We start from the raw sequence: 16943 nt of genomic DNA on the forward strand, positions 1-16943 counted from the left end.
TCTTAGCCCCTCTCCCCTTGCTCTTTTCCTTGCTGACTCCCTACTATTAAGCAAAAGTCAGATTGACACTGTTTGCGGCCGCAAATTAAGGATTTGTTGTGGGGCACTAACCAAGGGAATGGGGGACAAGACTAGGTCCATGGCAAGTTGGTCTTTGTTAGGGGTTTCTAGAGGTAAAGAACAAAAAAGCTGGGGTTTATCACCATCTTCTGACATTTCTTAATCACAGTTTCAGGAATAAGGATGCCTGTGGTTTATGATTTTCTGGTTTGGTGGTCGGTGACCTAGAAGTTGTCAGTTCGTCTTGTCCTGGATAAACACCCCAGTCTGTACATGAACAATGATATCAACAACAGCAATTTTAGTCATCTGACTGGCTGATTAGTATTCAGTTAGCATAAGATTTAGGTAAGAGCGGAAAAGAAAGGGAACAGTTTTGGATAGAGAGGTTAATCAAAACTCAGCACAGGAACTCGGGTTAGTGGGACTCAGTTTCACCACCTTTTCTTAACAGCTCTCTTAAAACCCCAAATGCCAGTTACCTCTAAAGATCAATGCCAGCCACGAGTCAGCAATGCAAGAAATTGTAGATTTTAAACCTGGATGTAAGCTGAATTAAGAGATATAAGTAAAGACTCTCTTCAACCCAAGGAAAATCAGCAATTATTAAAATTTTTTAGATTCCTTAAAAAATTTTTTTTTAAATAATTCTTTATGGTACATTTAACCAAAGTCACCAAACTTATACAACCTGGTTAGAAGCTAAGACAGTAAATCAAAGGCGGCAAGAACTGACTGGACTGATCAGGAAGGGACCAACAAGAGTTCTGTTTCCACAATAAACCTGAGGGTCATAGAAAGGTCAGGAGAGCAGGTCCAAGCCTCCTAAAAGCCACAGCTGAAGTATTAACAGCAAAAGTGGATTGTGTAATAACTTAGTCATTAAAACAAAGATATTTTTAACCCATAGGAGACTGTCACAACAGACTAGGAAAAATTCCTAATTTCCACAGTGGGGAGTAACAGAGGTGCTGATGTAAGAGCATCTGTTTCATGTCATTTTACAATGATGTTAAGCTTCAGGATGGAGACCTAATACAAAAACAGAACTTAAAAGGTTGTCCCGTTTCATGAAGAAAAACTAATACAAAGAAAATCCCTCAAATCAGGACAGTCAGGTTGCTCTGAGGAAGGACCAGCACCCAACAACCTGCCATCCTCTTTAGCACCAAACATGAGTTAACTATATTTGGTCATCCTCATCAGTTCCTCGTAGATATGGGACTACTTTTTCTACATTAAACACCAACACCTTAGCTCAAGGTCTTCCTAAGAGTGGAAGATATTTCAAATAACCCACAAATTTGCCCCATTTCAAGAGTAACACCTGGGTCACTGACTGAAAAATTATGTGCCTTTCTCTGACTACCCCTGCAAATTTAATAGGAAGAGACTTGTTAAATTATATATACTCCTCAATATCCTAATTACAAGGGAAATTTTAAAAACAAAAATGTTTTTAACTAGATAAAAATTAAAATGCTACATATAAAAATTGATGCAATATAACCAAATTAAATGATTAGAGGGAAACATAAAGCTTTAAAGTTTATTACAAAAGAAGAATGATGTCAATAACCTAAACTTCCATGTTAAGAAACTTGGAAAATAAGACAAAACTAGCCACAAGGCAAGTATTAAAAAAGGAAATAAAAGAGATCAGAACAAAACACTGAAACAGAACACAGGGAAAAAATTTTTTTCTAGAAATCAATTAAAGAAAAATTCTCTTTCAAAAGATCAACAAAACTGACAAAACTCTAGGTTGGCTGACAAAAAAAGAAGATAACAAATTAACAAAATCAGGAGTGAAGACACTGTTGACCCTACAGAAATTAAAAGTCTCATAAGGGAATATTATAAACAATCCTAACCCTCTCAAATGAGACAGTTTAGTTAAAATGGACAAATTCCTAGAAAGATACTAATTACCAATTCTGACACAAAGAATTTCTATAGAACTCTACTAAGTTTTTACTGATATACAACATGATCCAGTGGAATCGTGGGATACAAGGTTGGTTTAACATTTGAATATCAATTAATGAAATATACCATATAAATAAGACACAAGTAAAAAGCGCCCGCAGCCATGAGATGATCATCACAATAAACAGTAAGAACTCGAACAGCGAATGAGAAATACATTCACACTAATACAGTCACGTGAAAGTGAGCAAAGGCTAAGGAATGGAGAAAGGATAGTCTTTTCAACAAATGGGGTTTTTAAAAAATGATCCAGACACAAATCTTCCACTTTTCACAAATATTTTTGGAAAATGGATAATAAACCTAAATACAAAACTATAGAACGTCTAGAAGACAACACAGGAGATAATGAAGACCTTAGGTACGGCATGGAGCTTTTAGCTACAACACCAAAAACAGAATCCATTAAAGAAAAACTGAGTATCTTGGAATTGACCAAAATTTAAAATTTCTGCTCTGAAAGCAAAAGACACTGTTAAAAGAATATGAAAAAATATTTGTCATAAGTCATTACAGAATTGCAGTTAGAGCAACAAGAACGTGATATTACTACACACCTATTTGGCAAAGATCTAAAACACCGCTGACACCAAATGCTGACAAAGACGTGGAGTAACAGAGCTCTTATCTACTGCTACTGGGAATGCAAAATGATTTTTTGCAGCCATTCTGGAAGACAGTGTCTTGCTCTTACTGGACTTCCCTGGTGGTCTAGTGGTTAAGAATTTGCATGCCAATGTGGGGGACATGGGTTCAATACTTGGTCTGGGAAGAATCCCACATGCCACTCAACGCCGAAGCCAGCGCACCACAATAACTGAGCCTGCACAACGCAAGTACTGAGGCCATGTGCAGCAACTGCTGAAGCCCGCAAGCCTAGAGCCCATGCTCTGCAACAGGAGCCACCAAAGTGTGAAGGCACGCACCGCAACAAAAAGAGCAGCCTCTGCTTGCCCCAAGCGGAGAAAGCCTGCGTATGGCAATGAAGACACAGCACAGCCAAAAAAAGGAAGAAGTTTTTTAAAAAGAAAACATTCTCACTATGACCCAGCAAATCACACTCCTTGGCATGAACCCAAATGAACTGAATACTTACGTCCACTTTCACACAATGCATAATGCAGGTTTTATTCATAAATGCCAAAACTTGGAAGCAATCAAGCTGTTCTCCAGCCAGTGAATGGATAAGCAAACTGTGGTACATCCATACAATGGAATATAATTCAATGATAACTAATACACAAATCTTCACAGCTGCTTTATTTGTAACAGCCAAACCAGAAACCACCCAAACATCCACTAACAGGTGAATGGATAAAAGAATAATTGTGGTATATCCATACAATGGACTAGTACTCAGCAATACCAATGAATAACTGAGACATGCAATAATATGGCTTGATGTCAAACAAGTTACGGTTGGTGAAAAGTGCCAGAGTCCCCACTCTCCACAAAGTATATAATTCTGTTTATATGAAATTCTAGAATATGCTTGCTACTAAATGTGAATTGTGCACAAGGGGGGTTAGAAAGGACAAGGAGGAAAGGATTATAAAGGGACCCAAGGAATCTCTTGGCTGTGCTGATACCTCCATTATCTTGATGTGTGGTCTCATCAGTATATACATATGCTGAAACATAAAACGTTTTATTACACTTTACATACACGCTATTTATTTCATGTCATCGTACCTCAACAAAGATGTTAAGAACTAAATATTCCCCACAAATATCCATATTTACCAACGTGAAGGTGAAGTCGCTCAGTAGTGTCCGACTCTTTGCGACCCCGTGGACTGTAACCTACTAGGCTCCTCTGTCCATGGGATTCTCCAGGCAAGAATACTGGAGTGGATTGCCATTTCCTTCTCCAGGGGATCTTCCCGACCCAGGGATCAAACCCAGGTCTCCTGCATCAAAGGCAGACGCTTTAACCTCTGAGCCACCAGCTAAAGTCCCATCTGCCAACTGTTCTGATTTTACTATATCCCTCTCTACACAATTTAGGAGCATAAGCCCTGCCTCAGGATCAGCAAAAACTGCAGAGCAACGAAGTTCACACCCACCTTCGTCACGAGGAATGCTGGCTGGTCAGAAAAGCCCGAGCCCTGGATCTCTCCTCTGTCATTGCTGGGGTTCCTGCCTGTGCAGTGATGGCCAGAACATCAGCAGCCCAGGGAGGTACAGGAATCCACAAACCTTTATTTACTCAGACAATGTGTTGGCCACAGGAGACTCGGAGATGTGAAGGCCCTGAGAATTTCTGTATAATTTCGTGCCACAGAGCCAAAATCGCAGACGTATAAAGCCACCGCCTTAAGAACAGACACCCGTCCTCTCATGAGCCTCAGTCACCCCAACTCCGTTATCTCAGTGTCTCTGTACCAACGATGATTCCCACCTTTGCTGGCGCAACTCCTATAATCTCGAACAGGGACACAGGGCATTGACTGCATTCATAAGGTCTTTCTCCCGTGTGAAGTTTCTGGGTGTTAAACAAGTTTAAGAGATGCAGCTAAAGGGTCACCAAAACTGTTGCATTCATGAGGTCCTTCTCCAGGGTGAGCTTTCTGGTGCCGAACAAGATGGGAGCTTCTGCTATAGGCCTTCCCACACTCATTGCACACATAAGGCTTTTCTCCAGTGTGAACTCTCTGGTGTAGAATGAGGCTAGAGTTGCGGCTAAAGAATTTCCCACATTCACTGCATTTATAAGGTCTCGCTCCAGTGTGAACCTTCTTGTGTTGAACAAGGTGGGAGCTACTAATGTAAGCTTTTCCGCATTCAGTACACACATAAGGCCTTGCTCCACTGTGAACTCTCTGGTGTAGAATGAGGCTGGAATTGTGGCTGAAGCATTTCCCACATTCACTGCATTCGTAAGGCTTTGCTCCAGTGTGGATTCTCTGGTGCACAAGGAGGTTGGAGCTGTGGCTAAAGAGTTTTCCACACTCACTGCACTCATAAGGCCTTTCTCCAGTGTGGATTTTCCGGTGCTGCACAAGTGTATCTTTACGGCTAAAGGCCTTTCCACACTCACTGCACTCATAAGGCCGTGCACCAGTGTGAATTATCTGGTGCTGAACAAGTGTGTCCTTGCAGCCAAAAGCCTTCCCACATTTGCCGCACACATAAGACCTTGCTCCTGTGTGAACTCTCCTATGTTTAATGAGGCTGGAGTTATGGCTAAAGAATTTTCCACATTCAATGCACTCATAAGGCCTCGCCCCGGTGTGAATTCTCCAATGCTCAATGAGGTGAGAGCTTTGGCTAAAGAATTTTCCACATTCACTGCACTCATAAGGCCTTTCCCCTGTGTGAAATCTCTGGTGCTGCACAAGTGTGTCTTTACGACTGAAGGCCTTCCCACATTCACTGCACTTATAAGGCCTTTCTCCGGTGTGAATTCTCTGGTGCTGAACGAGGTGGGAGCTTCTGCTGTAGGCTTTTCCACATTCAGTGCAGTCATAAGACCTTTCTCCAGTGTGAACTCTCTGGTGCTGCACAAGTGTGTCTTTGCGGCTGAAGGCCTTTCCACATTCACTGCATGTATATTGCCTTTTGCCAGTGTGAAATTTCTGGTGACTTTTTAGGTGAGACAAGTGAATGAAGGCCTCTCCACACTCCTTACACACATGTGATGTTTCCCCACCATGAAGTTTTCTGTGATGAATAAGAGCAGATTTCTCCTTGGACAGATTTCCACAAGGTAGGCACCTAAGGGATCGCACTTCAACCGCCTGAGTTATCTGGTTGTCAAGGAGAGTGAAGGCATTCATGAAAGCTTTCTCATCATCAGTGCAATTGAGAAACATCAGTTCATCACTGTCTCCCTGGTGACAACTGAGACTGGACTTGTGTGCAAATGATTCCACAAACTCAGCTATTCTGTGTGGACTCAGTCCACTGTGAGTGCTCTGGTGCTGGAAAAGGCTAGAGCTATCCAGCACGTCCATCCCTTTCCCCCTGCAAATAAAAGGTCTTCCTAACTCGTAGACGGCACAGCTCTTCACACATGAGGCCTCATCACCATCCCCCTGGACGGGATCATTCCCACTATGTGGTTTCTGGTGCTGATGAAAGTTTTCACTCAACAGGAATCCTTGCCCACAGGGGTCACGTGTGTCCAGGTTCTGTGCAGGGCATGAACCCTGGTGTTCAGCCAGGTGGAAAATGTCTTTTAAGAGTGGGTCACTTCTCTCACACGGATGGACTCTCTGGATAAGTGGACAGGACCCAGGAGTCCTGACCTCTGATACACCTTCTACACAAACACTCTGCTCGGAAGGGGCCTCCTCATTGTCTGCTTCACACCAACAACCTGAAAGCAAAGAGATGCTAGTGAAGGACACGCTGACTTTGGTGGGAAGCAGCAAGTCCATCACCTCTGAGTGTGTGACACACCAGTGAGTGAGTCCTTGGGCTTCTGCAGGATGAGGGGGCCAGGATCAGTGAGAAAGGGCCCACTGTCACTCCTGGGCCTTGGAAGGTATGGAGGACTTCTAATGATGGGTAAAGACACAATGACAGCGGACAGTACTGGAAGCAGAGGCGAGGTCTCCAACTCACTCCTCTAAGAAGGGTTTCAGCAGGGCCTTGGCTCCTGGTGTCAGATGAGCCTGGTGGAGAAGGCTGTGTCCAGGCCCAGGAAAACCTAATTGCAAGTAAGTAGGTGGCTCTTCTGGACTACTTACAGACATGTGCGCAACTTGTAACATGTTAGAGCAGCCAGTGTTACAGCGCATTTCGGAGTAAGCTGAGGAGAATGAGTGACAGAGGCCAGAGAGGTGGGAAAACAGCCGAGGGAAGGAAGACAGGAGAGACACCAAGTGCAACGAATGGAGAGGAAAGGGGGAAGTGAGGCACTGCCAAGGGCCTCGGCAAGAAAGCACTGGTAAGCAGGCTGACGGTACAACGTGAACCCTGCCCCCAGATGGTCCTCTCAGTTCCTACGTGGCAGTGCTAGGCTCTCTCTGGCCTCTCAGTGTGGCTGGAGTCAGGTCCACCCACAAGCACCCGGCACCTTCTGCCTGTCTGCCACTGGGCAACTACATGGGCTCTGGAAGGGGGAGAAAATAACAACATTCTGGATCAGCCCTACTCCGATTCAAAAAAAAAAGGCAGGGCAAATGAAAGGCCCAGACAGACCCATCCCACAGAGAAGAGAAAACATTAAAAAACAAAAACCGGAAGGAGGACTCACCAGAACACCCCTAAGCCCTCCACAAGCAGTGACTATGTCAGCACCTATATCTCCTGGCACAGTCCGTCCCCAAGAACTGTCAGCCAGAGCCCTGAACTCCTAACCAGATCGAGAATGGCTCTGGGCAGCAGGTGTCAGACTGCTCAGGGAAGGGACACCACCACGGCTCTGCCTGGGCATCCACAGCCCCTGCCCTGGAAACCAAGACGGGAGGGGAAGAGCCCCTGATGTGGCAGGACAGGAAGAGCTGCCCCAGGGCACCAGGGAAAACCGAGCCCAAGGACACTGCAGCAGGCGTGTGGGCCTGTGGCAGGCAGCCTCTCCGATGGCCCAGGAAGACCTGTCACCTGGTGTTCCTGCCCTTGCACGAGCCACTTCCCTTGACCGGAGGCTACACTGACTGACCCATTTCTAAGAACGGAACAGGAAAAAATGATCAGATCATTGTTTCCAGGTCGGGTTAGAAAAAGACCAGCTACCGTCCTGGACATTCTCTCTCTGCTCAGAGAGAAGGTTCCTTTCCTGCTGTGAGGTGCGCTACAGAAAGGCTATGGTGACAAGGAAGCCAAGGATCTCTGACCAACAGCCAGTGAGGAACTAACGCTTACAGTCCAACAAGCCACGAGAAACAACCTCTTGGAAACACAAAACACGAGTTTGTGAGTGAGATCCTCCCAAGAATGGCCTTCAGATGAGAATAGTTTGGCTGGGAGCTTGACTGAAGCCTCATGACAGACCCTGAGCCAAAAGCACCAGGTGAGGTGTGACGAGTTCCTGACACTCTGAAACCTACTTAAGGCCTTTTATTGTTTTATGTCACTCACTTTTGGAGTAGTTTGACATGTACCAATAGGTAACTGAAACGGGGACTTACCCAAGGCGGCCACATGTGCAAAGTTCTCCAGCATCACATTGCGGTACAGGAGTTTCTGAGCTTCCTCCAGCAGCTCCCACTCCTCCCGGGAGAAGTACACGAACACATCCTCGAAGGTCACACCACCCTGCCACGAAGGGGACAGCTGAGCCCACAGACAACAGGACTCTCCCAGCCCCCCACTCACCTCCCACCCCGTCTCCTCTGCTCCCCAGCCTCCCAACTCAGAGGCGATACTCGGCCGTGACACCGCTCCTGGCTGCCCTCTCCTGTCCCTCTGATCACCGTGTGCAGCCCAGAGCAAAATCAGGCAGGCGGGCAGACAGACTATGTAAGCCACGGGTCCAGCAGGAAGGGCACCAAACACTCTCCCGCTGGCGTCCTCCTGACCATGCGTCCCAGAAACAACTTTAAGGCCATCAGTCCATGCTCCTTCCACCATGTACATCACTCTGAACCACACCTTCCTCATATCTGGGGTCCCCCTCCATTAAGACTGAAAACTTTCCAGTCCACACTTCCAAGGCACACCCCACCCCTGAAGCCACTCTGCACACAGCATCCAGGAAGAACTCCTTTGTGTTTGACAGGCACCACTGCCACCCCAGTGCCTTAGCAAGACACCCAGTCCTCAGTGCCCAGTTGGGACTTTCTTTGCAACTATCAACACTTCTGTGGACCACTGCAGTAGCCTCCTCCCTAATGCCCACACTCCACTCTCAACCAGACAGCACCCAGAGGGAGCCTGTTAAGATCTGATTCAGGGCATCTCTCTTCTGCTCCAAATCTTCCATGTCTTTTGTGCACGCCACATGTTCAATCACTTAGTTGAGTCTGCCTCTTTGGGACCCTAAAGACTGCAGCCCGCCTGATCCCTCTGTCCGTGGGATTTCCCAGGCAGGACTACTGTGAATGGGTTGCCATTCCGTCCTCCAGGGGATCTTCCTGACCCAGGGATTAAACCCGTGTCTCTTGCGTCTTCTACACTGTAGGCAGACTCTTTATCACTGAGGCATCTGGGAAGCCCATGTCTTTCGTCACCTTCAAAACAAGAAGCCCAGTTCCTCAGCCTGCCATTCTTGCCCGACTCCTGACCCTTTTCTCAACAGACAGAACTAAGACCCGTGGCTCCTTAAGGACTCCCAACTCAATCTTACCTCTAAGCCTTTGCATAAGATGTTCCTGAGTTTAATGCACCAGTCCAGTCTTCCTCCTACTGGCTGCCCAAAGCAGAAACCTCTTCATGTAACTCCTGGCTGCCCAAAGCAGGAACCTCTTCATGTAACTCCTGGCTGCCCAAAGCAGGAACCTCTTCATGTAACTCCTGGCTTAGATTCAGGGTGCTGGGCTAGAAAAGACTCCTCCTTTAAGGTCCCCAGACTCAAGCGCAGAGGGAAGGACAGGTGAACAGTCCCAGAACATCAATACGTCTTATCAAAAAACCTCCATCGGCCCTGCTTTAAAAGCATACAAAATTCACACACTTCCCTAACGTCCACAGCCACTCCTCTAGTCACCCACAATCAACACATTTGGACTACTGCAGTGGACACCCTCCTGGTCTCACGTCCCACCCTCAGGCTTGCCCAGTCTTTCCACTGCGCTACCAGAGGGAGCCTTTTAACACCCAACGTCAGATCACCTCCCTTCTCTGTTATAAACCTTCCGTGGTTCCCATCACCGTCAGAACAGAGGTCCAGCTTCCCAGACTGCCATTCCAGTCCGACTCCTGACTGCCTGCTCTCTGTTCTGAGCACACATAACCGCAGCGACCTGCCGTTTCCAGAACATACCTAATCCAACCTCACCTCCAAGTGTTGGTACCTGGGGGCTCCTAAGCCCTGGAAACCATGTCGCACCTCATCCCGTCAACAGTGGGAACGGGATCCTCCCCACGTATTCACCGTCAATGACCGCCCTTCACCGCCTTCTTACTCAAGAGACGGGAGCGACGAAGGCCAAGTTCGGAAAGCCTGAGAACACAACATCCCCCACACCTGAGTCGGCGAGGGCTTGAGGGACCCTCCACTCACCTGAGCCCAGCTCATTAGCGCCGCAGCCGCCATGGGGTCCTGTGAGTAGAACCAGGTCGAGAAACGCGACTGCAGTGGGAGCAGCGGGGCCTGCACAGCCCCTTGGGTGCGGTGGGCCCTGGACGACGGTCGAGCTCGGAGCCTGGGTTTCCTCTTGGTCCAAAACGGCGCACAGGCTCCGGGTGCCGCCTCCGGAAGCGAACGAGGACGGAGAGCGAGCGCGAAGGCCTGGGAAGGCGTACAGCGCCAGCCCACCGGTCCGCGCTAGGAGGCCCGTCCCACGGCGGCGACCGTGGGTCGTAAAAGGCGCGGACGGAGGCCCCAACCTTATTGCCCTCCTTTCCTACTCGCTTCCCAAGAGAAGCACGGAAAGCGGAGCCCAGGCCGACTCGCAGATTCCGCAGCCACTCCAGACACTCCCGGCACCAGCAAAATACGTCACGGCCGTGACGCCGGAAGTCCCGCCTCTGTCTGAAAGGGCCGACGGAAACGCGCGTCCTCTGGGCTGCCGTTGGCGCAGAGCGGATGCGCCGCAGAACAGACTTCGGGATAACGGAGTCTGTGGCCCACGTCCAACCGGGGAAAAGGCCGATTTCTGGTTGTCCCCGACAGCTGCGCGGAGGCAGGTGGAGAGAGAAAGGTCCGAGAAAAGTTGCGTCCTTAAGTTCTAGAAGGTGCTGGTTTCTCAGTCGGATCCGACTCTTTGTGGCCTATGGCCTGTAGCCCCCCAGGCTCCTCTGTCCATGGAGTTCTCCAGGCAAGACTACCGGAGTGGGTTGACATTCCCTCCTCTAGGGAAACTTCCTGACCCAGGGACTGAACCCGAGTCTCCTGCATAGCCATCTGAGCCATCCGGGAAGTGCCCGACCTCCACATAAAGGCGACGCGCCCAGATTTCTGTGATGGATGACATGTTGGGAAGCGGCGTCCTCCGACGTCTCCAGCAGGTGGAGCCTTCTTTCATCCTAGGAGAGCTGCTTCACCTCTTGGGAGTTTTGGAGACTGAGATTTAAATTGAATGGATGGAAGGGAATTCTCTAGTGGCCCAATGGGTTAGGACTCTGCCCTTCCACAACAGGGGGCCCAGGTTAGATCCCTAGTCAGGAACTACGAACCCCAAGCTACTCTCGCGGCCAAAAGGGAAAAAAAAAAAATATATATATATATATATATATATATATATATATATAGAGAGAGAGAGAGAGAGAGATCGATACCCCTCTCTTGTGCAGTCTTCATGTAGTAACATGAAATGTTCCTGCTACCCGTTGATATCCAAAACGGGCTCAGCATCCCTTCTGAACTTGCTCAAAAAGCACATTCTGGGATCCAACCTACACTTTCTGACACAAAAACCCTGGGCGTGGGAATTGAAAGTCATGACCACCTCCTTACCCCAACTACAGCAATTAAAATGAGAAAATACCTTCCACATGGGAAGTGAGATGAAAAGTGCTTAGCACAAGACCTGATGCTGAACACACACAAGCTGTTACTGTTGCTATTCATCATGACCACAACTTACACATACAGCTAGAGGAGGATGTCGGAGGCTCTTTGCAGAATCACTGATCATATTTTTCAAAATATAAATACAATCAGTCTTGACTCACCAAGTAGCATTATAGGTAATGGCAAACATTTTGCATAGATCACAGCTGTATACCTGTAAGTTCATTCTATTTTTTAAAACAATAAATGCAGGCAATTGTCATAAACTACTGGGTCTATTGTCAAACAGATGCATTTCTACAGACCATATGATTCAAAACGTTGAAGTATCAAGAGTAATTTCTATTAGACTTAGATGGGCAGTGGAGTTAACATAGTTTCATATTATGGTTCACTGTGTGCGATGACAAAAGAATCATTCATGCCTAATTCAGAAGAACAAACTCAGGCTCCTCCTGCCTTCCACCATAACCCTCCACAGGCAGACCTGGTACTAATGGCCCAGCCTGATATCTAGTGGCTCAAGGTCATGAAATATGGTCCTCTTCAAGGTATCATCTTTCCATCACCTGGAGCTACAGCTCCCACAGAAGTAGTAATTCCTGGGGAGGTGTGACAACTGGAACTACTGAGGTCCACAGAGGTACCCCAGGAAGGAGGAGAAATGAGAAGGTAAACTGAAGAAACATTTTTCACAATCACTCTAGCCCATTTCCATTGGCCAAAATTTATTTGCATGCTTCCAAGTTAGGGAAGGTGGTGGGACATGCCTATCCTCCCGGGTGTCCAGAAGGAGAAAAGAGTACTGGGGAACAAGTAGCCAGTTTTCTAGCACAAAATACTGATTAGATCACCAGACGCCCATTGTTATTGTTCATCTTCTACACTCTTACGTCTTCATTCATGTGACCAGATCATAGTTCATTTAAGCATGTTCCTACCGATGGTTGGGTTGGTTGTTTCAACCTCTTGGCTGTTATCAATAAATTTGTTGTAAACTTTCATGTATATATATCTGGGAGAAAAAAAAAAGTCCTCATTTTAAATGGGTATATGCTTAGAATTGGATTTGCTTATGTCTAATATGTACATATATACATATGTTGAAATTTAATCTTGACACATAAAGAGTTAAAATTGAAATTAATGAAAGCACTGTGTGAGAATTAATTGGCCTGTGGACTTTGCAACAGAAACCATTGGGTGTACCATTACCATTCGTAAACTGCATTGTGAGCAACTGCTCGGTCGTGTCTGAGCATGGCTGGGATATGCTGAGACTTTCTGACCCTACGGACTGTAGCCCTCCAGGCTCCCCTGTCCAAGGAGTTCTCTAGGCAAGAATACTGGAGTGGGGTGCCATTTCCTGCTCTGGGTAATCTTCCCAACCCAGAGATCAAATCCACATCTCTTGTACTTCCTGCCCTGGCAGGCGGATTTTTACCAGTGCAGCACCTGGGAAGCATGTCACACCCTTTGTATCAATAAAATTTGTAATCAACTTACATAATCTATATGCACTTTTTAAAAATATAAATTTATTTTAATTGGAGGCTAATTACTTTACAATATTGTATTGGTTTTGCCATACATCAACATGAATCCACCACAGGTTGTACACGTGTTCCCCATCCTGAACCCCCCGCCCACCTCCCTCCCCGTCCCATCCCTCTGGGTCGTCCCAGTGCACCAGCCCCGAGCATCCTGTATCCTGCATCGAACCTGGACTGGCGATTCATTTCATATATGATATTATACGTTTCAATGCCATTCTCCCAAATCATCCCACCCTCTCCCTCTGCCACAGAGTCCAAAAGACTGTTCTATACATCTGTGTCTCTTTTGCTGTCTCGCATACAGGGTTATCGTTACCATCTTTCTAAGTTCCACATATACGCGTTAGTGTACTGTATTGGTGTTTTTCTTTCTGGCTTACTTCACTCTGTATAATCGGCTCCAGTTTCATCCACCTCATTAGATGCACTGTGATCTTAAGAGCAGAGTTAAATGTTTATCATCACGTTCTATGTGTAAACATCTGACCATCTGCTTTTGGGAGTGCCCATGTGGATGTGTGTGTATGTGAGCGAGTGAGCTGCTGTGTCTCCGGATGGTTCTCCCTATTCACGTACAACCATCTGCACATCTGCCCACGTGGCTGTACAAAGGTGTGCCTGTGCCCCTCTCTCTGTGCCCGTTCCTGCTTGTGTCCTGTGTAGCGTGTGTGTTCAGGGGTTTTTCTCTGGGTGTCTCTGTCTCCTTCTGCACACCAGTGCCCATGTCTGCATGTGCGTGTCTTTGTGCCGGTGGGTGCATCTGTGTGCTGTACACGCACACCCCTGTGGGCCCTGTTCATGGTATGTACGGGACTTGTGAGCACTCGTATCTGGGTGTCCTGTGTCTGTTTTCATGAGTGTGTGTGTCTTTGGTCAATATAGACATATCCTCTCTATTCTGTGTCCTGGTGGATATCTGTGTGTACGTCTGCATAGGATTCTGTGTCCCGCACGTGTCCAAGCTGCACGTCTGCAGAGTCATTTTTGCGGAACTCTATGTGTGACGGTGGTGTAGCCTCCCGCTAGTCTCTGTGAGTCCCATGACCTGAGTGTGCCCTGCACGTGCCTGCCTCTAGGTGCCCATGACAAGGTGTCCATGCTGGACCCACATCTCCTGCTCTGCACTAGCCTCGTCACCCTAAGGGAGTCTTGCCACGAGGGCTTCGCAAACAGCTGGGCGCTCCTGGAACAGCCTCCCTGCAGAATATATATGCCCTTGGCTTGTCCCAACGCAGAATTCACCTTCTCTGGGAGACCCCACTGACAAGCCCCTCAGGTGAGCCACCTCCGTGCCCAGACGCTACCCTCAGAACTCCCTGCACTGGACCTTCAGTTTCTCACGTGCCTCAGGACCACTGTGTGCCCCGCTCCCCATCACTGCACAGGGGGTTCCCTCTGTCTAGAATTTGACGTGTGGGCTGGTTTCTATCTGTATCTCAGAGTCAAATTACATGCCATGGAAGGGCTGTGATTGGAAGGGGGACAGCAGAGTTCAGGGGGCCCTGGGGATCAGGCAGCCAGTCTGATACTCACCTCTGAACTCTGGGTTTTTCCTGTTGAACACTGTTCCCCTAAAATGAAGACTGCCGGCTATTTCTCCAGCAAAGAGGGGCTTACACAGGATCAACTGAGAATTCTGATTTGGAGCCTGCAATAATGGTGTGCCACCAAACAAGGACCTGCACAGCAAGAGGAGAACACTTTTGCAGAGGGGAAAAGGGAATCAGGAGAAAGAGTCCAGGGCTTTTCCTTGACTGCGTCTTTTCCTGGAAGAAGAGGAAACTTTCTCCTTCCTGTTGGGCTCTGCTGTCAGCGGCAGGGTGTGAGAGCTCCCTCCTGCTGGTCTCCTGACTCTATGTAACCAAGGTTTCTATTTCACACACACAAATTCTCAAGCCCAGGCCTAAGTGACATGACCAAGGCCATGTGGTTGGGTATGAGCATGGTGCAGACAAGTTGCAATCCCATCAATATCCTCCTCAAGCTCCAGAGGAAATAAAAACAGGTTCTTAAAGAGATAGGAGCACTTCCGTGTTTCTTATAGTTCACAATAGTGAAGATGTGGAAACAACCAAAATGTCCGTCAATGGGTAAATGAAGAAATACACATATGCATCAACAACGGACTACTCCTCAGCCTTGAGAAAAAAGGAAACCCTGCCATTTTCAACAATACAGATGGACCTTAACGATATTATGCTAAGTGATATACATCAAATATTGTATAATATCCTTTATATGTGGAAAAGGCAAAACAAAACCAAAAACCGAGCTGGAAAACATTACAGTGATGGTTACCAAAGGCCGGGGGTGGGGTCAGGGGTGGGAGAAAAGATGTTCATGGGCAGACACTTAAACTCACAGGCAGATAATTCCGAGATCTAACATAAAGCACAGGGATTACAGACAATAAAACTATATTATAAACACTTGCCAAGAGATGATGTCTTATTTGTTCCCACCACTAGAAGAGATGATAATTCTGTGGCATAACAGAGGCTAACTGATGCTACGATGGCAATCATACTACAGTGTAAATGTATCAGATAAATACGATAAATATGTACATCTTAAATGTACATAGTTATATGTCAATTATATCTCGATAATTAATGGATTAATAAAAATGAAGCCTTAAACTGTTTTAAGCAGTAAAGTAAAATGTACCCATTCATAAGTGTGTCCTTATGTCTTTAGATTATAATTTTAGACATTTTTGTATCTTAAGTTTTAAAGGCTTCATAAATCAAGGTGTCACCTAAGATGATGTTTTGTAACAAGTAACGTTTACAGAGATGTTCTCAAGCTTCCAGCTTTCCTGGTGTGCCGTGGCACACAGTACATATTAATTCAGGTGTTTAATCTCTCAAACACCTCCCCTGCCACCCAAAAACAACAACAAAAAAAGCCAGCCAAGAGGAGAGTGAAAAAGTTGGCTTAAAGCTCAACATTCAGAAAACGAAGATCATGGCATCTGGTCCCATCACTTCATGGCAAATAGATGGGGAAACAGTGGAAACAGTGTCAGACTTTATTTTGGGGGGCTCCTAAATCACTGCAGATGGTGACTGCAGCCACGAAATTAAAAGACGCTTACTCCTTGGAAGAAAAGTTATGACCAACCTAGATAGCATATTCAAAAGCAGAGACATTACTTTGCCGACTAAGGTCCGTCTAGTCAAGGCTGTGGTTTTTCCTGTGGTCATGTACGGATGTGAGAGTTGGACTGTGAAGAAGGCTGAGCACTGAAGAATTGATGCTTTTGAACTGTGGTGTTGGAGAAGACTCTTGAGAGTCCCTTGGACTGCAAGGAGATCCAACCAGTCCATCCTAAAGGAGATCAGTCCTGGGTGTTCTTTGGAAGGAATGATGCTAAAGCTGAAGCTCCAGTACTTTGGTCACCTCATGCGAAGAGTTGGCTCATTGAAAAAGACTCTGGTGCTGGGAGGGATTGGGGGCAGGAGAAGGGGATGACCAAGGATGAGATGGCTGGATGGCATCATGGACTCGATGGACGTGAGTCTGAGTGAACTCCGGGAGTTGGTGATGGACAGGGAGGCCTGGCGTGCTGCGATTCATGGGGTCGCAAAGAGTCGGACACAACTGAGCGACTGAACTGAACTGAATAAACTGTCATTGGTTTCTCAGGAAAATCAGAAAAAAAGTCATAAATACATTTATTTGCCTGTGATATTTTTCAGTGCATTGTAATGGTAGAGCTATGGTTGAAGAGTTTTGAAACTGCACAGTAGCCACTGGTTCTCTCTCCTTTATAA

The 16943-nt window shown here is 46.8% G+C and overlaps 1 protein-coding gene across 2 annotated transcripts; it reads right to left on the reverse strand.

The window, feature by feature from the left end:
- Positions 1–3948: 3948 nt before the first annotated feature.
- Positions 3949–10593, reverse strand: LOC120871794 (zinc finger protein 304-like). Of its 2 annotated transcripts, XM_040251747.1 has the most exons (4): positions 9436–10143; positions 9284–9363; positions 8127–8253; positions 3950–6370 (listed from the first exon to the last, which is right to left on the reverse strand). In XM_040251747.1, the coding sequence occupies exons 3-4, from the start codon at positions 8158–8160 to the stop codon at positions 4542–4544; spliced, it is 1863 nt and encodes a 620-aa protein (XP_040107681.1). In that variant the 5' UTR covers positions 8161–8253; positions 9284–9363; positions 9436–10143; the 3' UTR covers positions 3950–4541. The 2 variants fall into 2 exon arrangements, with proteins under 2 accessions (XP_040107680.1, XP_040107681.1); XM_040251746.1 differs by lacking the exons at positions 9284–9363; positions 9436–10143 and adding an exon at positions 10160–10593 and having other exon boundaries at positions 3949–6370.
- Between the last annotated feature and the right edge of the window lie 6350 nt (positions 10594–16943).

This window comes from Oryx dammah, unplaced genomic scaffold (assembly GCF_014754425.2).
Source record: "Oryx dammah isolate SB20612 unplaced genomic scaffold, SCBI_Odam_1.1 HiC_scaffold_13, whole genome shotgun sequence".
Lineage (NCBI taxonomy): Eukaryota > Metazoa > Chordata > Mammalia > Artiodactyla > Bovidae > Oryx > Oryx dammah.

Coding starts and splice junctions, on each gene's coding strand:
- LOC120871794 (XM_040251746.1), bottom strand. CDS start 10,192: ATGGCGGCTGCGGCGCTAATGAGCTGGGCTCAG. Junction 8,254..10,159: donor CGCTAATGAGCTGGGCTCAG/GTGAGTGGAGGG, acceptor CCTTCGTGGCAG/GGTGGTGTGACCTTCGAGGA. Junction 6,371..8,126: donor TGCACATGTGGCCGCCTTGG/GTAAGTCCCCGT, acceptor CTTTGCTTTCAG/GTTGTTGGTGTGAAGCAGAC.